This window comes from Biomphalaria glabrata, chromosome 7 (genome assembly GCF_947242115.1).
Source record: "Biomphalaria glabrata chromosome 7, xgBioGlab47.1, whole genome shotgun sequence".
Taxonomy (NCBI): Eukaryota; Metazoa; Mollusca; class Gastropoda; family Planorbidae; genus Biomphalaria; species Biomphalaria glabrata.
This window is the reverse complement of record NC_074717.1, coordinates 1,103,327-1,127,193: the sequence shown is the minus strand read 5'-3', so window position 1 is coordinate 1,127,193 and position 23,867 is coordinate 1,103,327. Positions and strand designations below refer to the sequence as shown.

Below are 23,867 nucleotides of genomic sequence, written 5' to 3'. Positions count from 1 at the left end.
TGGAATATTCGTAGATACCTAATAAAGCGTGCATATATGTAACCCTGCCGGACCAAGTAAGACAAAGGACGTTTGGGCCACGAGGCCTTCATCAGCTACAAGTTTGTTTTGTAGCTGATGAAGGCCTCGTGGCCCAAATGTCCTTTGTTTTACTTGGTCCGGCAGGGTTACATATATGCATGTTTTTCGTATTTTCTATACAGTCGTTTACCCCAGCAGCAGTAAATCTTTGGGGGTTTTTTTTGACCTAATAAAGATCGACTCAACTTATATGAATTTGTCCTAGCCTATCAAATAAGAAATGTACCCGGAGCTAATCCTACGAAACAAATCAAAAGAAATACAATTTTTAAGTTGCACTAAAGTTGAAACTAGTTGCAAAAGGATCCATTAGGAAAGGTAACGTCATGTCTTCATTAGCATCTTTCTCGCGTCTGCAATATTTTGTCGTGTTCTTAATTCTCTCATTAACTGCTGATTGTGCTGACCCAATTTTAATTTCTGACTTCTCTTTGAAGTTTTACCATAACAGGCCAACTTGCCGCTTCTTACTTCGTGGCCTCGTTTTAAAACAAAACTTAACCTCTCCTCTTTGACACATGCACACACGCACACACACACATACACACTAATGCAGAGATAGTGCCAAGCCTAAGAGCCCACTTACTATCGCCTTCGAATGGATGCAATAACCAACGGGCCAGATTTTTTACCCGCTGCAAGACCAAAACAATGTATGTCGTCTGCTTTTGGGGCTACGTCACTGGGAGTCATATGATCCGTTCCTTACACAGCTTCGCACACAGTTTTGGATCTTGTAAGCGCTTATAAAGAGTTTGGATTTACCATCGAGTGTGCTGAATTTCTAGGATATGCATCTATTGTGTATAGTGTGCGCTTTACTAAACATAATCAGCTTTACACAAGTTTTGTACAAATAGTGATTGTTTATACAATTTTCTTTGGTTTATTTTTCAGAAAATCAAAAGCTATGGAGAAATTAAGATCAATTATTTCCACTACTTTTGTTAAATTAATACAATGAAGAAACAAATTAATTGTAGAATTTTAGATCTATAATTTTAAAATATATTTTTTTTATAGGGTAATGTTTTAATTGATTTAAAAGAATGGTGTTTCTTAAAGTGACAAAATTGATTTACTTTCATAGGCTTGGATAATTAACTCTTTCTCTCCTAACTGACGATACCAGCGTTGATTCCACCAGAATGTGGTAAACAATTACGGAGAGAAAGAGTTAATGTTACTGGAAATGGCCAGGTTGATGTCGCGATGTGTTATTTCAATATTATGCCTGTTTGAATTTTCAAAAATATCCTCCGCTTTTGACACGGTGGAAATAGATGCAGAAAATATCGAACAAGGGCGCCAACTCATACTCGATTTCTATAGTAACTACACCTCCTCCTCAACGCCCCTGACAAACCCTGTGGATCTGGTCTTCGTCCTGGACAGGTCAGCTAGTGTGACCAGGGCTGGCTGGGGCTCCATGGTTCGCTTCGTCCACAACCTCCTGGAGCATTTCACGGTGGACGCACATAATACACGGGTGGCGGTCATCACCTACGGCACCACCGCTTCCGTTGACATTGACGGGATCAGGGCGGGCGACTACAACAAGTGCGCCCTGGTGGCGAGGTTACAGAAACATCTTTCCAAGAAAGTAAGATCACAAAACCTTTGTGTGTGTGTGTGTGTTACTTGTTACAATATCAAATCCTATTTGATGAAGTTCTTATCTTATAAAATACAGACATTACTATAAAAAAATAAGATGATTACGTCCTACGCGTCATGCATCTAGTCATGCATGTTAACCAATGACTTAAATTCTACAAAGTCACTGTTTTTTTTGTCTGACTCAGGCAACCCATTTCATTGATGGTGGTCTATCATTTCTTATTCTTTTTTTTTTTCTTTTAATGATTCAATATTGCAAGAAGTATTTCCACTTTTCATTACAAATCAAACAAGAACATAAAATTAACTCTTTCTCTCCGTTATAATTTGTCCATGTTTCGAAAAAAATTCTTCATTTTGATCATTTACTATTTCACTCCCCTGTTATGATTTAAGATTCAATATCTTCCCTGTTTGTTATCAGAAAATGTTATATCTGGTATAGAATTAAAGGGAAATGCATGCTCTTTTTATATAACACAAAGTCAAGTTTATTTAAACATTCATTTAATTTAATTAGGTCAAATCAACGATGGTATCGTCGATTAGGAGAGAAAGAGTTAAAATGTTATTTAACTTTAGTTAGGCCAATACTAGAACATGCATCCTCTTGGGGATATCGCAACTCAAGAAAACATAAATAAACGAGAATAAAATAGAGTAGTGATATTTATAGCAAACGAACATTCCAATTTGATTAGAGTAACACTATTAGTAAAATCACTAGACTTAGAGACACCTCAGGAGAGAAGACTAAAAAGTAAAGTAGCTATAATACATAAAACACTAAACCATAATTTACAAATACAAAAACAAAGATAAATGAAATAGTCATAAAGGCACAAAGATACAATCTTGTATCTTATTTCATACACTAGAACAGGGGGTTCTCAACCTGTGGGTCGAGACCCCCTTGGGGGTCGATTGACCATTTGCCAGGGGTCGCCTAAGATCATCGAAAATATGGATTGGTATTGTCTATTCTTCTATTTCTGTATGTGTGTGTGTGGGGGGGGGCGTCGCTGCAGAGTGGGGGGATTGTAAAAAGGGGTCGCCGAACTAAAAAGGCTGAGAACCGCTGCACTAGAACAAATTCATATAAATCCGTACAAGTTCTCCTTCTTCCCTAGTGCCATTTGAGAATGGAATGGGTTGCCTGAATCAGCCAGGAAAAAAGAACGACTGCCAGAGTTTTTAAGTCATTGATTAACATGCATGACTATATTGACACATGAAATGCCTAGGACGTAATTATCTTCTTGTTTGAAGTAACGTCTATAAAATATAAGATAAGAAAATAAGATCTTCTATAGTAATTCTATACAATAATTCAGCTAGTGATTGTACAAAGGTATGCGGACTGAAACTTTATATGTGTTATAATGAATCGCAAGCATGGCTAATGTACGTCTATTTACTTATTTAGAATTTTTTAAAATACAAAAAAAAACTTTTGAAAACTGTGCATAAATATTGACTGAAGTGTTAATAAAAAAAAAAGCAACATGCAAATTTAATTTTTAAGATCATTATATTTAGAAAAATTAGTTCTAACGGTAAAATCAGAAATTTTCACTGTTTCTCTAATTAGCTCTTGTTTCTATTTCTTAAAGAATAAATAAACTTTCGACTTTCTAGGAAAATCGTTAGAGCCATTTTCGAAATTCTCGTCTGGCTTTCAGTTTCCGAATTCCAATTTTTTGAACCCATGAAGAGAATGAAACCTAAAAGTAGGGCGTGTACAAACAATGAAGACTTAACGTCAAATAGCAATAACCATAACTTGCTAATACAAAAACATAACCCACTAGAATGCACAGAAAGACGCATGGATAATTCATTTGTTATACATAATTGTAGAGCAGGGCCGGTCTTAGGCCACTGCAACCTATGCGGCCGCAGTGGGCCCCGCACTTTCACAGGCCCCTCGCGATGCGAATTCTAGGTGTAAATTATTAAAGTAAACCATTTTTAACTTATTATTAAAAGGTTCCAGGAATTCTCCTAAAATTAAAAAATAAAAGAAAAAGTCATGAAAATCTCCTGAAATTATTAAAATCTTCTGAAAGCTGATGCAAATCTTCTTAAAACAGACAAAATTGTCATTTCAGGGTGTAATTCAATATGGACAACGCCAATCCAACTCTAGATTTTAAAAAAAAAACGGCATTTTCAGCTCATTTAATAGAAATGTAATAAGCCGAATTTTAGCCAAAAAAAAGAAGTTCAAATACTTAATTTACTTTACAGTGGCGTAGCTAGGGTGGGGGAGGAGGGGGAGAATTTGAAAATACTCCCGGTCCCCCACTTGTAGGGGGGCCCCAAATGAGGGTTTTTTACAATAAAAAAATAAATATTACGCAAAATGCAGGGGCCCCCAAAGAGGACAAGAACGCCCCGGACACCAAACGATGGAAAATTACTAGCTACGCCCCTGTTACTTTAATAGTCACTGGCATACAAATATAGATCTAAATTTATCTCGACCTCTTAGAAAAAAAAAGAGCGATATTTTGCTTATCGATTTTAAGTCTATAAGGCAACTCTGAATGTTTATCGGCTTTTTGTTGGAAAACTACTATCTACTGTAGATGACTCATAAAGTTAATTTGACAGTGATTTTGTACTTAGTAAAGTATAAATAAAATGCAAAGACGAATTTATTTTCTAATACAAAATCTTAATTTTCACTTAAATTATCCTTATCACAACCCAAACTAGGCCCCGCCAATCCGTTTCGCATAGGGCCCCGCAACCTATAGGACCGGCCCTGACTGTAGGTAGAACAAATCCATATAAGAACGCTACCTTCCTCTGTGCAATAAATAACATCATAGAACAGGTTGCATGAATTAATCATGAAAACTTTAATAGAGTTACAAAAACACAACCCAATAGAATACTCGGATACAAGGACAAATGTCTATTCACTGAACCATAGTGCAGTGATTCTCAAACTTTTATCCGCGGACCCTAACAAGAAGAAAGAAGAAATATGTATACATTTAAAATAACTTCTTCGCTACAAACCAGTTGACTATATTAAGGGGTCCCCGGGGCAAAGAAGTTTGAGAACCACTGCCATACTTCCATTAGAGCATGGAATGGATTGCATGAATCAGCCAGAAAAACCAATGACTTAGCAGAGTTTAAGACCCTATATTTACATGCTTGACTAGATTAACATAGGGAGATACGCTTAGGACGTAATTATCTTATCTTTTGAAGGAATGTCTGTGATTTATAAGTTAAGAGTGTAAATCTTTCATTTACATATCCAACTAGGTTAAAGACAGGAGAGAATGTAGTTTTTTTTTCTCTACATGTTTCCTATGTTCCTTCAGAATGACTGACTTACTTGACTTAATCCTGTGAACCCTCCAGGGGAGCATAGGGCCGCAACCACACCTCTCCACCGAACTCGGTTCTGAGCAGCTTTCTTCATCTGCTCCCATGTCATTCCTGTACCCTCAGCTTCACTGATGACTGACCTCTTCCAGGTTTGCTTTGGGTCTGCCCACTTTCCTCTTTCCTTGTGGGTTCCAGTCAAGTGCCTGCCTTGCAACATTGGTAGCTGGTTTTCGTAGGGTGTGTCCTATCCAGCTCCATTGTCGTTTAGTGATGTCTTGGGCTATGGGCTTTTGTCTAGTTCTTTAGGCATCTGTTAACAAAGGTCTGGAGCTTTCCATATTTGTTTTAGTGACTCTCCTTCAGAATGAAGATACCGGTATTACATTTTAGTACGATCCGCCAGCAAGTCTGTGGATGGATGGTGGTCGGCAAAGCTCGAGGCTCGAACCCGGAACCTCGAAACGACAGTCCAGAGTGCATATCACACTACCAGACTGCTATCTTAGTGGGAAACAAGAAAAATACAAAAAAGTGTACTTTTTAAAAAACAAAGCTTATATTAAGTATATCGGTTTGGATCAGTTATGTAATTAAATTTGTAATAAGCCTCAGACTCTATAAAGGGGACTAATTCAGCTTATACCACCACTTCAGTCAAGTACTATTTCCTTCCCTTGGAAAAGGAATTCAGATTATATTACCACCTCGGTCAAGTACTATTTCTTTCCCTCGTTTGAGATACCAAACAAAATAATTCATTACCAATTATTAATGAACTAATTTGTTTATTTTTTGAAAACTGATTTTTGTGTTGTCAGATAAAAGAAACTATAGTGCAAAATTTCAGCTTGATCCGAGATTGAATGTCGGAGAAAAAAGTTGTACGAACTTTTGCCCAGACAGACAGACAGACAGAGTTGATATACGCTTTGTAAAAAGAAAGTGTTGCTATATTATTATTTTGCCAGGCCTCTGAGAAAAGACTTGAACTGGTCTTAGAGCTTTTTTTTTTTCATTCTCTTATTATATTTCTGATTAATTTGTCCATACAATCTTTGATTTCCTGATTTTCTATCCACATATACAATGAAATTCTAAACTATACAGAATATCTATATCTAAGGATATCTATACAGTGGCGTATCTAGCAATACGCCATCATTTGTGGGCTTGACCTCTTTGTGGGCCCCATCATTTTGCGTAATATTTAATGTAAAAGAAAACTCATGTGGGGGCTCCCTCAAGTGGGGTCCAGGGGGGTTTTCCAATTCTCCCCTCCCTCCCGCACCTTAGCTACACCTCTGTATCAAAGTTCGCCTTGCAAACCCGGCGGTCTCTAGGGCAGATGATGTAAATGCCATCTGTTTCTTTGTTAACTAGGGTGTTATGCACCAGTACAACGACCAACCGCCTTTACTTTCCCCAACTAATTTCAGGTACCCATTAGAAGTGCCCTAAAGATACCAAAATTAAAAATCCCGGGACCCCTCCGTTTGGAAGTCAAGCCGCTTTACCACTCAGCCACCGCGCCTTCATTATGTATGATAGCTTTGGTATCAGATAGTTATCTGAACGTTACTAAATAAAAACCACAACAATGGTTGTCATAGAGCAGCGGTACTCAACCTTTTAAACTCGGCGGCCCCTTTTTACAATCCACCATTCTGCCGCGACCCCCCCCCCCAACACACACATACAGCAATAGAAGAGTAGACAATAAAAATCCACATTTTCGATGGTCTTAGGCGACCCCTGGCCAATCGTCAATCGACCCCCAAGGGGGTGTCGCGACCCACAGGTTGAGAACCCCTGTCACAGAGGTAAGTGGGAGCTCATTTGTGGACTATAAGCACTGAGACTCTTTAGGTCTTGTCACTGAAAACGAAAGTAGAGCCAGGATCTTAGTACTTGCTTTCAATGCGAGTTGGCATAATGAGTTCTACTGAGTCATGACAATGACAATATGGTGATAGTACTGTTGGGACAGAGGAGGTTTTAGCAGTGCGCATGGACCTGGACGATTGTCATATCACGCATTAAGTAACTGGAACAGACACACACACAAAAAAGCAGTGAGATTCATCACAAATGACCAGAGTAACACCTTTAGTAACATCCCTAAATTTAGAAACAAAAAGCTTTTTTCACCAGATTACACAATTACAGCTAATGCCTAATGCCGTTTTTATTTATCGCGCGTAGGAATGGCGTTTTCCATATTGAATGACATCCCAAAATGACAATTTTCGTCTATATATTTCTGTATATTTTAAGGACTTTTTCGTATATTTTGCAATTTCGGGAGATTTCCATGAGCTCCTGGTAAATCGACAGATGGGCGCGGGAAATCTGTTTTAAGTTATAAATTTGTTTAATTTAATAATTTATACACCTTGAATTAGGGCAGGGCCTATGAAAGTGCGGGGCTCACTGCGGTCGCATAGGTTGCAGTGGCCTAAGGCCGGCCCTGCAAAATAGAGTCGTATGCTACGCCGCCGGTCGACTAGTATACATATTTTTTGTATTGTTATTATTTGCCATTAGAGGTAGGACTTATTGATTTTTTTTTTTTCGCTTGTTTTTTTTTTTAGGATACCTCAGCTTTTTAGCTTTTGACTTCAGTTGTTGAGCTGTTTACATCCTAGGAATCCTTGGGCCTTTGCCTCTTTTATGAGCCTCTTTTTTGGGCATTGCCTCTTTTTGGGGCTATTGGCCTCTTTATTGGGCTTTTTTTTTTTTTTTAAACAAAAAGAACCATATTTTATTAGTAAGCGCACAAATTAAATAGTTACATTTTAAAATACAATGATTGCAAACATTGTTTAAGCCATTGGTTAATATGCATAACTAAATGCATGACGCGTAGGACGTAATCATCTTCTTTTTTTGAAGTAACGTCTGTATTATATAAGATAAGAGAAAATAAGCAAATAATTACATTTAGGTTGTCATTTGTCATATTTTAACGTTTTTTTTTTCAATGAATATTTTTTGTATTTAACGTACTTAAAATATATATAATGAGAATGTCAACAGTAGGTAATTAAAAAGATAATTTCTTCTACGAAGCTGGAGTGAGGATCAATTAAAAAATTGGGAATTATGGTGAAGCATGATAAACAATTTACGTTTCGAAAAAGGTGTCAGGCCCTGTGCATGTTTTAATCAATATATTTCAGCATATGGTAATTTACATGTATTACAATCAACCAATTCATTTTAAATGTGCAAATCTAATTCTATGTTTGCATAAAATTAGGTCGAACAATGTTTTTTCTAGGAAAATCGTTGGAACCATTTTTGAACTACCCTTACTGTTTTAACCCGGTGCACTTTTAAACTAATGCCTATGTAAAATTTGCACGCTAATAGTATGAATAGTAGTAGGCAGTATTGTTACAGTAAGTATCAGATTGCTAATGACTAGCCGCAACAGAGTCGATCCCGTATAGGAGACGAACGTATGCCAAAGGCAGTCTTTTTTTTTTTTTTTGTGAGCTAAAAGGTGGTCGACGTAACAGAGGTGCCCCCACGGAAACGCTTTAAAGTTTCAACTTTATCCTAAAATGGTTATGGGCGAAATAAATGTGCACAATTTTTACCAGACAGACAGATTTGATATAACCTTTGTAACAAGAGCGGACTGGTCGGTTAGAGTTTTCAGACTCTAGTAGGCCTACCTCTTATAGCGTGAATTTTAAATTAGAAGCAAGCAGGTCCGGTCTTAGGCCACTGCAACTTATGCTTCCGCAGCGGGCCCTGCACTTTCATAGGCCCCCGCGCTTTTTCTAGGTGTAAATTACTAAACTTACCATTATAACTTATAACAGGGATCCCGCAGCCTGATTTTACATGTTCCTGGATATCTCCTGAAAATTATCTTATATAATACAGACGTTACTTCAAAAAAGAAGATGATTACGTCCTGAAAATTCATGAAAATCTCTACAAAAAATTGACAACATTGTCGTTTAGGGGTGTCATTCAATATGAAAAAAAAAGCCAATTCTATGCGCGATCTCAAAAGGCATTATCAGCTTTCATTTAATAAAAATGTAATTATAGGGCGAAGTTTAACTATAAGAGTTTTACTATAAGAGTCACTGGCATATAAATATAGATCTAAATCTATCTCGATTTTTTTTTTTTTTTTTTTTTTTTTTTTTTTTAAATCAAAGCAATCTTTTTTAAATTTGATCGTGAGTTACAATATTAAAGCTACACATATATATATATATATATATATATATATATATATATATATATATATATATATATATATATATATATATATATTTATTTATTTATTTATTTATTTATAAGTAGTAAAGAATAAGTAAAATGCAAAAAACAAATCTTAATATATCAAATACAAATTCTTAATTTTCATTTATTACTCTAATCCCTACACAGACTGGGGCCTGAAACAATGTCTTTATTAGGCCTACAATTTAAAAAAAAAACGCTTAACAGGCATAAAAAGCGCTTAGGAAATAAAGGGGGGGGGAATACTAAAAATTGATAATCAAGTGTTGTTTTTTTCCAATGTGTGTGCGGATGATTTCTGAAAATAATAGCCCCCCCCCCGTGCCCCTCCCCCCCAGGAAGAACGAGGATTCCAGCTCCCCGTGACCTCAACGTGATTCCGTTATGAAAACGTCTGCTAGTGGAAAGGGAACAACGGGTAGCCGGTTACCTTGTTTGAGGTGAGAAAATAATTGCGCAAAATTTCAGCTTGATCCGAGATTGAGTGCGGGAGAAATAACGTGTACAAACCTTTTACCAGACAGACAGACAGACAGCTTTGTAAAAATATTTCTAATCGCACAGATGTAGCCTATCATTGTTAGTCTAGAATAATAATGTTTGTAAAAATGTATGACATGTTTCGGATGTTCCTTCAGAGTTAAAGAGAATTAGCTTCCTAGTCCAAACCTCCCGCAGCACGACGGGGGATGGGAGAGGGCAGGGTTCGAACCCCGGAACCACGATAAGTCCGAATGACACTCCAGCACGCAAACCGCACGACCGGGCAGCAAGACTTATTCAATCTAATGGATACAAAAACACTTAACATAACCTTCTTTTTTTTAAAGCATTTTTTATAAATGTTATTCTTGTTTAAGACTAAGACTGAGACTAAGACTAAGACTGCTTTATTGATCCTTACGGAAATTTGTTGTGATTAAAATATAATATGTAAGGATACTTCATTAATTTATTATTTTCAGGTTCCGTCCGGTTACTCGGCTACCCATGATGCCATTATGAAAGCCAAGGAAGTGGTTGTAGACTCCAGAAAGGAAGCTAAAAAGGCGGTCATTGTCATCACAGATGGCAGGTCCAACATTGGCCCCCCGCCAGTCCGCGCTTCTGTAAGTTAGTGCTCAAACGTGAAATCTGTTTAAGATAAGATAAGATAAGATCATTTTTATTGGTCCGATCAAATGGAAATTAAGTTTTAATTAGACTTCTATGTACTTCTCAATGATAAGATAAGATAGATAAGATAATTTTTATTGATCCAATCAAATGGAAATTCAGTTTGACTACAATTGAACACCTCAGCGTAACTATTGTAATAATATAGATGCAAAAACGAACAACATTCACACACGAAACACATACACACTCACAACCAGCGCTTTATGAGTTTGACTTCTATGTACTTCTCGATGACGACAGCTGACCTTGTAACACTCTGAACGAAAGTGGAATGAAGGAGTTTTTAAATCTTTCTGTTTTAGTCCTAATGGAAAGGAGATGACCACTTTGTTCAGATCTTATGTAATAATGGTTTAATGGGTGCAGGTTATCTTGAAGAATCGTGTGTGTTTTGGAAAGGCATCTTTCAGGAAAAAGCTCTTGAATAGATGGTAGCTGTGTTCGAGTGATATACGATGCTTTTATCTTATCTTATCTAACCTTATATAATACAGACGTTACTTCAAAAAAGAAGATTAGTCTATTTAGTCTAAGTCTTTGTGCCAGTGAAGTATTACCATACCAGCAGATGATGGCAAAGTTAATTAGACTGCTGATGGTTGCTGTATAGAAAAGTTTAATTATTGTTTTGTCGATGTTAAATTTTCTTAGCTTTCTGAGATAGAAGAGTCGTTCATGAAATTTGGTGTAAAGGTTTTAATAGTTGTAGTGACCTAATAAAATACTACAGGAAGACATGTCTTGGTGCTAGGCTTTATTGAACAAGAATGACATAACTGTTCACAATAACACAGTACATACACACACACAAGCTGACCTGGACACCATGACATTTTGACACACTAGAACAGATCAGTTCACAACACACAACAAGAAACATAAATACACAACAATAGTGTTAAGGAATTAGTTTTAGAAAATATTTGTCATTAGAGTTTGAGATTATCTTGAAACTCTAGTCCAGTGAAAGCTTCCCTCCACCGATCTCAGTGAAAGAAATCTTTCCGTCTGAAATTCTTCCAACGCAGATGAAAACTCGTTGAACTCTCGGGCTAGAGGGAAAGGCCGAAGGCCGAGCACCTCGGTGATATCAAGGTGGGTTTCACGGGTATTAGTAGGGTTTGGTGTAATTTAACCTTGTTCACAATTTCATTCGCTATTGCAGTAATTACTTACCGCAACTTAAAGTAACTTTTAAACTAGGTTACAAAGACAGTTTGTGTGCAAACACAAACTCAAAATCGGCCCCCGAAGTGGTCCACACAGGCGGGTAAAAAGGCAGGTTTCAGTAATTTAAGAAAGAATATCAGAATGAAATTCTATCAAAGACAAATGACAGAAGAATGGAGAAAGAAGGTTGACAAATCTTGTGTGGTGCCCCAGCGGTCCAGCAGACCAAAGGATAGGTGAAAGTGAATGTGAAGTTAGATGTGAACCTTGTCTAACTGATGTCTTATAATGAATATCTAATTGATCTAATTGTTTTGTAAAGGGTCAATCTCTTATTCAAATCCTCAAGAAAAAAAGTGTCCTTTAGTTAAGTGTACTATAGTTTAAAGTGTCCACTACAGTTCACGCGATAATATGAAAAACTACTTATTAATTGTTGTTTGAAATTATGTCCAACTTTTATGCATACTAAATAGATTAGTTCTCTATTTAAAAAAGTAAGCATTTTTAGCGGCCCCCGAAAGGGTAAAAAACGCTATTAGTTTTGTGCGAAATGTCTGTCCGTCTGTCCCGTTTAGATCTCGTAAACTAGAAAAGATATTGAAAATCCGACATCACAATATTTTAGACCATTCAAAGTTTTGATGCAACGGCTACTTTTTTTCTGAAAGTGAAAAATCTAATTTTTAAAATCAGTTATGCAAGCAATTTTTTAAAGAGAAAAAGCTAATTAGTATGCATTATAAATTAGACCTAATTTAAAACGAATAGTAATCTTGTAAACTTCATTTTCGTTTACTTTTTTTTTTAATTGCGAAAATTCTTTTTTGTCTTATTTAGCATTCGAATAAGAGATTGAGCCTTTTCAAAACAATTACATAGATCAGGGGTCGGCAACCTTCTGAGTCGGAAGAGCCAAAATATACAATTTACAAAATTTCAAATTTTTAAAGAGCCACAAAAGTTGTTTCTCGCCTGCCAAATATAAATAGTACTCACACTATTTATTCTTCACTAACAAACGATGGAGCAAACAAATGCAATGTGAGAGATGGCTTTGCAAAGGTTTTAGAAAGTTTGGATAAATTTGGCTCATAGCATGTTTCTAGTTTGAAACACGACTTTAAATTTTCATTTATTAGTTGGCTTCATACTTTTCATTATATTCCTGCAAGAGAACCCTTGCTCGCACGAATATGTCAATCCAAAGATAGTCAGCATTCCAAATGCCAACTTCTTCACCACACTTTATTGAAATCTGGAAGATTGTTCCATGCGTAGAATCAACTCGCAGCATTTCTTCTAAATCTGTCCATTTTTGTTGCGTTACAAACACACATTTCTGTACCTCCAACACTTCCAACTTGCTTTTTAACTCTGTAAATTTTCTAACCCACAAAGCTTTACTTTTTAAATCGAGCTATTGCATTTGATCCAGCATCAATTTTATATACATTTATGTAGATTTCGTGACTATGTGTGTTGAGATGGTGGACCAGGAATGCTAGAATGGTTTCGCTGGTTTGGAACTGCTCAAAGTTGTCAAGAAATTCATCATGGATTTTTTCTTATAACTGTGCTAAAGTAATTCGTGTCAGAAGTTTCACTGATTTTATAACGATACTGCTTTAGACATTGAAAATGAAGTAACTTACCGCTCTGAATATCTTCTGTAAAAAGAATTAATTTTTCTTCAAAACAAACCAATTCTTCTACCAAAACATAGGCTATGTTTCCCTTTCCTTGCAGTTTTAGATTCAGCTTATTTAACTTTTCTGTTTTATCCACCATAAAGTAAACTTTTTGCAACTATTTGTCGTTCTCTAATTCGGTGTGATAAATGTCTTTTTCCTTTACGAATGTATTTATTTCATTCAAGCACAAAGCAAAACGTTTCAACCTTTGGAAAGCGTCGCACTTTATTGTGAAGTAGGAGGTCTGAATACTGAGTCTCCATTTCCTTTAAGAGGACTTTAAACTGACGATGGTAGAATGCTTTTGACAAGATGCTGCTAACAAGCTTGATTACCAAATTTATGACCCTAACTATTTTAGATTGAATTGTTTTGGACACAATGCGCTACTTTGTGTACTATGTAGTGAAATGTAAGAATTCCAAGGTTTAGTTTGCTTCGAAGAATCGTTGTTGTCCCTTTATTTTTCCTGTCATATTTCTGGCTCCATCAGTTGCTTTTGAAATGATTTTATTGAAATCGATCTTATTGTCTTCAATGTACGGCATTCCCTTTAGCTTCCCCTTTAGTTTGTCATGAGAGCGGTAGGAATCCTAGAAGTTCTTCCTTTGGAACTTAGGAAGACATATTCCTGACAAAAAGGGCAACATGTACCCTGTGTATATGTCGGATGACTCATCTACAGCAAGTGATAAGACAGAAGAAAGCTGAATATCATCCACTTGCAAATATGTTACATTTGAAGACATTTTAGCTATTCTATCTTGCACTGTTTTAGCGAATAGTGGCAAATCTTTCTTTTTTCAAGATTTATGGTGTGTTTTTGAAATCACGGAACATTTCTTCAGATGCACATAGGAAGCAGTCTTGATATACTCACCTGTAAATGGGTTGCCTTTTTGTCAATTTCTAGTGGTACCGCAAAGTCTACCAGATTAGCGTTACTCACAGATTGCTTCTAACTTAGAGAATGTAATCGCTTCTAATTCATTTACTTAAAACAACACACTATACGTCACAGCCAAAGCGAGTGGTGAAAATGCCCATTTGTCTTACGTCGAAAGAGAATTAAAACCTACATAAAAACATCCGACGACTGAGTCATTCCAGAGCTTCCGACGGACTGACGACAGTGACGACGCGTGTCACGGGGAAGGGGTGTGATGAAAAGCGAGTACAAGTGGCTGAGAAATAGAATCGATGCGTAATGTTAGTTAAACATTTCAGAACTATTTAAAAAAATGTTTCGATAAAATAATTAATATATGCGTATGGAACTAAAGAGCCGCAGCTTCACAACCAAAGAGCCGCATGTGGCTCGCGAGCCGCAGGTTGCCGACCCCGGACATAGATTATAAGACTTAAGTTAGGCCAGGAGAGGCGCGGTAGCTGAGCGGTAAAGCGCTTGGCTTCCGAACCGGGGGCCCCGGGTTCGAATCCTGGTGAAGACTGGGATTTTCAACTTCGGAATCCTTAGGCGCCTCTGAGTCCACACAGCTCCAATGGGTACCTGATATTAGTTGGGGAAAAGTAAAGGCGGTTGGTCTATGTGCTGGCTTCATGACACCCTCGTTAACCGTAGGCCACAAAAACAGATGAACTTTACATCATCTGCCCTATAGACCACAAGGTCTGAAAGGGGAACTAGTTAGGCCAGGTTTACATCTAACTTTGCATTCACTTGCACCTATCCTTTGATCTGCTGTACCGTTGGGGCACTACACAAGATCTGTCAACCTTCTTTCTCTATTCTTATCTCTCATTTGTCTTTGATATAATTTCATTTGGATGTTCTTTCTGAAAATATTGAAGCCTGCCTGGGTGGACCACTTCGGGGGCCGATTTTGAGTTTGTGTTTCCACACAAACTGTCTTTCATAACCTTGTTTTGTATGTAAATATAGTAGTTAGTATGACAGAACTTTAAATGTAAAAAAAAAATTTTTGACAAATAATCTAAAACCATTTGCCGAAATGTGTTCAAAATATGGTAAATAGATATCTCCCCTACTAAAGAACCTTCCGTGTTTGTTACTATTAATAGTGAATAGTTGTAAAAGTGGTGTACTTTTATGGAAAAACTGCTTGAATAAGTGATTTTAAAAAATTTCGTTTTTTCGCTTTCAGTAAAGACAAAAGTAAGTTGCCTTTGCATCAGAACTTTGAATGGTCTAAAATATTATGATGTCGGATTTTTACTATATTTTCTAGTTTACGAGATCTAAACAGGACTAACGGACGGACGGACAGACATTTTGTACCGTTGTCGGTAGCGTCTTTTCCCTTTCAGGGGCCGCTTATAAGAAAATGAAACGTTAAATAATTGGTCGACACTTATTGTACTAACAACCATTAAAGAAAACAAATAATAGACATAAATGTATATATAGCAGTATAGCAGTATGCATTGTACAATATCAGCTATGTAATGTGCAGTGTTACCAAGGCCGGCCACACAAACACAATTAACCAAATGAACCGTTAGACCATTATGCTAATTTCGTATCTTACTTTTAGTACATACTGTTTAATATCCAAATTAACCGTAATACTGTTAGTTAGTTGTTTACTAGCATAAAGGGGCTGCTATGAACAAACTAGTTTTTCTTTAAAGGAGAAAAAAAACATATCGAGGGAATTTATAGAACAGCTACGCTCTTTGGCATCACATTTAAAATGAATGTAAATTAATACAACATAAAATGTGTTGCATAAATATATCACCAAGGTGCAGTGGCGTAGCAAGGTACACGTGGGCCCGGTTCAGGAATATGTTGATATGACAAATATTTTGTTTAAACAAAGAAATCCAGTAGTTTTTATGTATCGGTATTTATTTGCCTGAGCTAGCCAGGAAATGCAGTGACTTGGCAGAATTTAAGTCATTGGTTAATATGCATGACTAAATGCATGACGCGTAGGACGTAATCATCTTCTTTTTTTTTTTTGAAGTAACGTCTGTATTATATAAGATAAGATAAGAAGAAAAAGACATCCCAATGCAAGTTCATGAGCACAGCTGACAGAATCATTTAAGACCCTGCTTGAGTACCGTTTAGCACAGCGAACATTATGCGCAAGCGGCCGCTTTTAGTGAAACAATACCAGAAGGCTATTGCGCTGTCCGCTCATATTGAAAAACCGTCATTGCCTTGGCATTGTACAGGGGTTCTCAACCTGTGTGTCGCGACCCCTTTGGGGGTCGATTGACGATTTGCCAGGGGTCGCCTAAGACCATCGATAAATGGATTGTTTTTGTCAATTCTTCTATTGATGTGTGTGTATGCGGATGGGGAGGGGTCGCGGCAGAGTGGAGGGTTGTAAAAAGGGGTCGCCGAGCCTAAAAGGTTGAGAACCGCCGGCATAGTAAGTAATTACTTAAGAGTGTTTAGTCAACCCTGCAGACTCCTGGTTCTCGCAAATATAAAAAAAACCTACAAATGACTCTCTGATTGCAATTCTTAAGTTTATCTCGTCTGGTCACGACTTAGGAGTTCACAAAACAATTTTAGAAAAAAAAAAGCTAATTTAATCAACTTTTAATACTTCTTGAGTTCTGTCAACCATAATTAAGAAAAAATTGGCGCAGATTGGATCTCTTTTAGTATTTTTAGCAATTTTTCATCTCGTTTTGAATCTGGGTCAAGGTAAAGGGTTGTGTGTTTTTTTTTTTTCAAGAATTTATGTACTGCTAAGACATTGTCGTTTGTTGTTGTTTTTTTTTGTTTGTTTCACCTAAACGATACTCTTCGCGATGACCACTAAATGATAAAACTAACATTCACAATGCGATGAATTAGTTTCAGTCACTAATTGTCAACCTCTTCAATGTGCTCCTAGTTAACATCATCCACTCTACACAGTCGTTCATGGTGTCTGTATGTTTGGCAAGTTAGTTGATGAAGTGAAGTCATTAGTAGGCCTCTCTTTTTTTTTTTTTTGATGATACTGTTGGAAACAAAGAATAGTGGTAAATTATTATTTTTTTAATTTTTTTTTTTGCATATGTTTCGGATGTTCCTTCAGAGTTGAAGAATAGTTTACATCCTGGTCCAAACCTCCCGCAGGACGACGGGGGATGGGGGGCGGGCAGGGTTTGAACCCTGGACCATCGATAAATCTGAACGACAGTCCAGCGCGCAAACCGCACGACCAGGCAGCCATCCGTACTATGTTAGGGTGTAAACACACGACTTTCCAGTACACATCCCAGACGACAAGGCAGCCATTCAAGCAAAAGACATCGTTCTATCTTAACATATTTTTGTTATAAACCTCCTCCCTAATTCAGTCACGACAAGTAGCTAAAATGTCAACATCTTTAACATTTCCGTAAGTAACGGAGTAGGCTGTTTCTTTTTCTAGTGTTATTATCTAATTTGAAGTCTAAATCTAGGTTTCTGGTAATAGAAAAATAAAAAAAAATGCTTACTTAAAAAAAAATGCTTACTTCAAAAAAAAATGCTTACTTCAAAAAAAATGCTTACTTAAAAAAAATGCTTACTTCAAAAAAATGCTTACTTAAAAAAAATGCTTACTTAAAAAAAATGCTTACTTAAAAAAATGCTTACTTAAAAAAAATGCTTACTTAAAAAAATGCTTACTTCAAAAAAAAATGCTTACTTAAAAAAAAATGCTTAATTAAAAAAAATGCTTACTTAAAAAAAATGCTTACTTCAAAAAAAATGCTTACTTCAAAAAAAATGCTTACTTCAAAAAAAATGCTTACTTAAAAAATGCTTACTTCAAAAAAAATGCTTACTTAAAAAAAATGCTTAATTAAAAAAAATGCTTACTTAAAAAAAAATGCTTACTTAAAAAAAAAGCTTACTTAAAAAAAATGCTTACTTAAAAAAAAATGCTTACTTAAAAAAAAATGCTTACTTTAAAAAAATGCTTACTTAAAAAAAAATGCTTACTTAAAAAAAATGCTTACTTAAAAAAAAATGCTTACTTAAAAAAAATGCTTACTTAAAAAAAAATGCTTACTTAAAAAAAATGCTTACTTAAAAAAAATGCTTACTTAAAAAAAAATGCTTACTTAAAAAAAATGCTTACTTAAAAAAAAATGCTTACTTAAAAAAAATGCTTACTTAAAAAAAATGCTTACTTAAAAAAAATGCTTACTTAAAAAAAATGCTTACTTAAAAAAAATGCTTACTTAAAAAAAATGCTTACTTAAAAAAAAATGCTTACTTAAAAAAAATGCTTACTTAAAAAAAATGCTTACTTAAAAAAATGCTTACTTAAAAAAAATGCTTACTTAAAAAAAATGCTTACTTTAAAAAAAATGCTTACTTAAAAAAAAAAGCTTACTTTAAAATAAAGGCTGAAAGAAAAAGGTAGGCTCAATACTATCAAATATTTAATTAACATAGAGGGAAAAAAAACAAAAAGGAAGAATGGGACCCAAAAGTCACCACCAACGCACGGTCACCACATTACAATAAACCTGATGAAAGCAGTTCCTTACAATGAAAACACGGGTCAATGTTTTGAAGTTAATATAAAGTTTGATATTTCAACTAAAGTGTGCACGACCGATATTGAACTACTATGTAACAGTCTCAGACTATACTACCTGCCGAGAGAGTTTACACAATTGTACGCCATACTTGTGTGTATATACTGCCATATACCACCCACAGTTAACACAGAGAAAGCAACAAAACATATACTAGACATTCTATATGCATTTGAGACTTATAGTTCTGATGCTGCCCGATAAATCATCTTTCGTTAGCTCAACACTTGCCAACATATACTCAATATGTTAATTGTCCCACAAGGCACGATAAAACCTTGGACATGTGTTATAGCAACATAAAAATGGCCTGCACATCTCGATCGTTATTTCCCCTCGGAGAGTCGGACCACACTTACACCCACGTACAAACCGGTTTTAAAAACGACAAAACCCGAAGTACAGTCCACCCAGTCATGGTCTGACGACCCGTTTTACAGCTACTAAGTTGTCTGGAGCAATCAGACTGGGACATGTTTGTAAAAAACTGCCCAGACAGATGAACTTAACCAAAATTGTTAATTCGTACATCCAGTTCTGTGAAAACATAATTATATCAAAGAAGAAAATTAAAAACATTCAGTAATAATAGACCCTGGATGACCAACATTAAAAATAAACATTCTGTCATCATCGAGAAGTACATAGAAGTCTATTTATAAAGCGCTGGTCATGAGTGTGTATGTGTTTTTCGTGTGTGAATGTTGTTCGTATGTGCATCTATGTTGCGCATCTATATTGTTATTGTACAGTAGTTACGCTGAGGTTGTCGACTGTAGTCAAACCGAATTTCCATTAGATTGGATCAATAAAAATTTATCTTATCTTATCTTATCTGACGTTTAGGATATTTTAAGGGAACGTTATTATTTTTAACTATTTGCTACAAAATTGCAATGTAGGGCAGGGCACAATTGGTCATTAGTCATGGGACCAGGCGATATGAAACCCCTACGCGCCCTGCAGTGCCGTATTTAGAGTTAAAAAGGCCTGAAGCTATTTGAGAGTTGGGGCCCCATATAAGTCCAGATATTGTATATAAATACTAAATATGTCTTGGAGGCCCTAAGCTAGAGCTTATGTTGCATAGAGGTAAATCCGGCCCTGGTCCCATGGTTTTTACACCATCGGGTGTGGGCCCCTAAATGGTCGTGGGCCCGGGTTCATTGAACCCCTTCGCGCCATGGATGCTACGCCACTGCTAAGGTGAGCATATTGTCTGATTCACACTACCGTATTCTTATTGAATTTGAAAATCTACCGTATCCTTATAGAATTTAAAATCTACCGTATACTTATAAAATTTGAATATCTACCTTATCCTTATGGAATTTGAATATCTACCTTATCCTTATAGAATTTGAATATCTACCTTATCCTTATGGAATTTGAAAATATACTTCTAGAACTAATTGTTGATTTTTTTCTAAAGGTTTAGATAATAAAAACATTGGTGCATTGTGTGCCCATCCTTTAACCTTCAGTCATACTTCATTTTATGTCCGTTTTCAGGGTTTCATAACAGGTAGTTAACAAACTGAAAATAATAAATCGCTTCGAATAAAAAACAACTGTACAATGAGGTGTCCACCAAGAAGAGATTAGGTCCTAGCCCCTAAGCTATTTCTAATTTACATACATCACCTACCTACATACTTCTTCTGAGTTTACATTATCATATTGGAGGGGTCATAGCAATGGACTTGAGATGCTACACAAGGATCCTAGGCATCACATTCATAGACCCCATCACAAACGAGGAAATTAGAGACGGTTATTACAGCGATTGGACCCCACGATGACCTGATAACTACTATTTATAAAAAACGCAAACTAAAAACTCTATGGCCATATTACGAGGACTTCTGGGCTGGCAAAGACCTTCTTACAGGGAACAGTACCAGGAAAAAGAAGAAGAGGCTGAAAGAGAAAGCGATGGGAAGACAACATAAAAGAATAAACGGGTCTTTCACATATATATATATATATATATATATATATATATATATATATATATATATATATATATATATATATATATATATATATATATATATATACACTAGCCGGATAGGACCCACAGCCTGTGTTGTCTTAGTTTGGGTATTACTAATCTAATGGATTGAATTTAGATCTATGTCAAACATGGAGAATGCTCACTATCTAATATAAAATACTGTGAAAACAGGTTTACACGATTTGTTAAAAAGCTCCGTTCTTTAATTAATAGAGATAAAATTAGGTACTTTTGTCTGTTTAATCATATCTTATCTTATATAATACAGACGTTACTTCAAAAAAGATGATTACGTCCTACGCGTCATGCATTCAGTCATGCATATTAACCAATGACTTAAATTCTGCCAAGTCACTGGTTTTCCTGGCTGGCTCAGGCAACACATTCCATGCTCTAATAGCACTAGGGAAGAAGGAGTATTTGTACAGATTTGTCCTAGCATATGGGATGAGGAATATGCCTTTATCTTTGTGTCTTTCTGAGTATTTTATTAGATTTTGATTTTGTATTCGAAGATTATGGTTCAGTGTTTTTTAGGGCCATCAGGTTGTGGGAGGGACATTAAACATACACTACGGTCTACACCATGGTCTAAGGAACATCTATGCCAAGTTTTATCAAGATTGGTCAAAATATTTTGTTTCTACTCGGAACATACATAAATACATACGCCTTACTTTCTGCTTTATGTATTAGATATGTGTGTGTGTGTTTTTCTTGTTTAAGTCCTTAATATATATATTATTGTCAATTAACATCAAGGTTCAGCTGCGTTCCCTTGTGTGGGACACTGAGTGGGACACATTGAACAATGGGCCTCAGTTACAGATTTATGCTTTCGGTATCAAGGATGCCTACATGCCTGAAGTGCGCACCATCGCTTCACCTCTGCCAAACCATACGTTCTACATACCCAGTTTTCAGACCTTCTCAGAGCTGGCAAGATCCTTACACGATGGTAAGTAAAGGCCTTTATAGTGACAGTGATGCCCAAACTACGGCCCACGGGCCATATCCGGCCAGCGACGTGGTTCCATCCGGCCCGCCGCAACGTCGGCACTAAGTGTAGAAATCTACCTTCAGAACAAACAAACAAAAAAGTTGAAAAAATGTATCTTTATTTACGTTTGGGCCCCCATTTTTTCTCTGATGGATTGGTATCATGATCTTTAACAAAACAAACCCCATTTGAGCAGTTGTTTGAGACAAACATCTATAAAAAAGCTAACAAGATCCTCGAAATAAAGAATCCCCCTTTGTGATTTTACCATCACAAAAGAGATACAAGACACCGATAGCAAAGACAAACAGACACAAACACTCTTTTGTTCCCCTGGCAATCAAATCATTAAATGAGAAAAATCTGATATAAACTTTGTCACATGTAAATTATGAGTGAGTCTGGTGTGAATGTACACTTTGGTTTCTTATAGTTATAATGTTTTGTTTGGTGTAATGCACAAATTGTAAGACAAATTTCCTTACGGATAATAAAGATTATTATTATTATTATTATTATTATTTGTGTGTTTATGAACATGATAATAAACCAATATATTTATTTTATAAAGAAAGTGTCTGGCTGTTTGATAAAACAACAACATAAAAAACGGCATTATAAGATTAAAATGGTGGCATTCTTGGTTTGAGCCGCGAATAAAAGATTGTTAAACTATGCTTAGATATAGGAGGATCCATGGAAATGTTTATCAAAAAGAGACCACAAAATGAGCCGGCGTTGCTCACATTTAAGTAGAGAGATTATGAAGGCGTCTAACGCGTAAAAAAAATATAATTGTCAAATAACCTATTAATTAAGTATCAAAATCCATAGGTTTCTACCAAAATAGTTTCGAAACAATTTCATTTCATTTTATAACTTTTCGTTCATGTGGCCCGCGAGACAAGTGTAGGAAATTATAAATGGCCCGCGGGCCGAATTAGGTTGGGCATCACTGAATTATAGTCCATCAGTAGACACGAATTGTATGGACCTTTTCAAATATATCATTCGTCATTTACAATCAAAAGTTTTTTTTTTCTTTTGTTTTCATAATAAAATTAAATGCTTGCTATTATTTAGTCTACTTGATTTTAAAAGTTTTGATCACAAAACAGTTATGGCCACCGTCAGCCGCTAAAAGTCTATTGTTACCTTTTACCAATCCCTTAGTCTGTTAGACCGTTGGGGCACCATGCGAGATTTGTCGACCGTCTTTCTCTATTCTTTTCTGTTTTTTTTTTTGCTTTGGTTATAGCCTTTTTTCAATGGAAGGCCCGTCCATTCTTTTATGTTGTCTTCACGTCGTTTTCTCTGTCTGCCTCTTCTTCTTTTTCCTGGTACTTTTCCCTGTAAGAAGGTCTTTGCCAGCCCTGAAGGCCTCGTAATATGGCCATAGAATTTTACCTTGTTTTTTTTAAAGATAGTTAGCAGGTCATCATGGGGTCCAATCGCTGCAGTAACCCTGTCTCTAATCTCTTGGTTTGTGATGCGGTCTTTGAATGTGATACCTAAGATCCTTCTGTAGCATCTCAATTCCATTGCTAGGATCCTCCTCTCTATCTCTGCAGTCAGCGTCAAGAACTCACAAGCATATAAAAATGTGGCCTGACCAGGGAGCGCAAATAGTCTGATCTTGGTGCCGAGGGCTAAGCCTATAGACTATAAATCCTCTCATGGAAACGACATGAATTCATGGGCATTAACTGTGGACGGAAAGATGTCGCCCACACATCAGTTCCCCCCCCCCTTCCCCAGCTGATGTATCTAATGGAGCGGCAACTGCCGATACAGCTTAGGGACAGCGGGTCAGCGGCGTCGCAGGTGCTGCCAGGGTTTAGCAACACAGTGCGGCAAACTGCCTAAGGAACGCAGGCTCCTGGCTTTTCATCAGGATTGACTCGCGAAGCCATTCCCATAATTTGTATAGCTGTAATTATTTCATTTGGAAAAAAAACTACAGTTA

At 36.3% G+C, this 23,867-nt stretch overlaps 1 protein-coding gene across 5 annotated transcripts in view; it reads left to right on the top strand.

Annotated features, from left to right (window-relative positions):
* The first annotated feature begins 652 nt into the window (after positions 1 to 652).
* Positions 653 to 23,867, top strand: part of LOC106050361 (sushi, von Willebrand factor type A, EGF and pentraxin domain-containing protein 1-like) — a 72,262-nt gene continuing 49,047 nt past the window's right edge. The window contains exons 1-4 of one of the 5 annotated variants that reach the window (XM_056035462.1): positions 653 to 817; positions 1,105 to 1,684; positions 10,284 to 10,427; positions 21,664 to 21,859. In XM_056035462.1, the coding sequence (XP_055891437.1) occupies positions 1,262 to 1,684; positions 10,284 to 10,427; positions 21,664 to 21,859 (763 nt within the window). In that variant the 5' untranslated portion in view covers positions 653 to 817; positions 1,105 to 1,261. Of the gene's footprint in view, positions 893 to 978; positions 1,685 to 10,283; positions 10,428 to 21,663; positions 21,860 to 23,867 lie in introns of all 5 variants that reach the window. The other 4 variants (XM_056035459.1, XM_056035461.1, XM_056035457.1 and 1 more) reach the window with 4 other exon arrangements.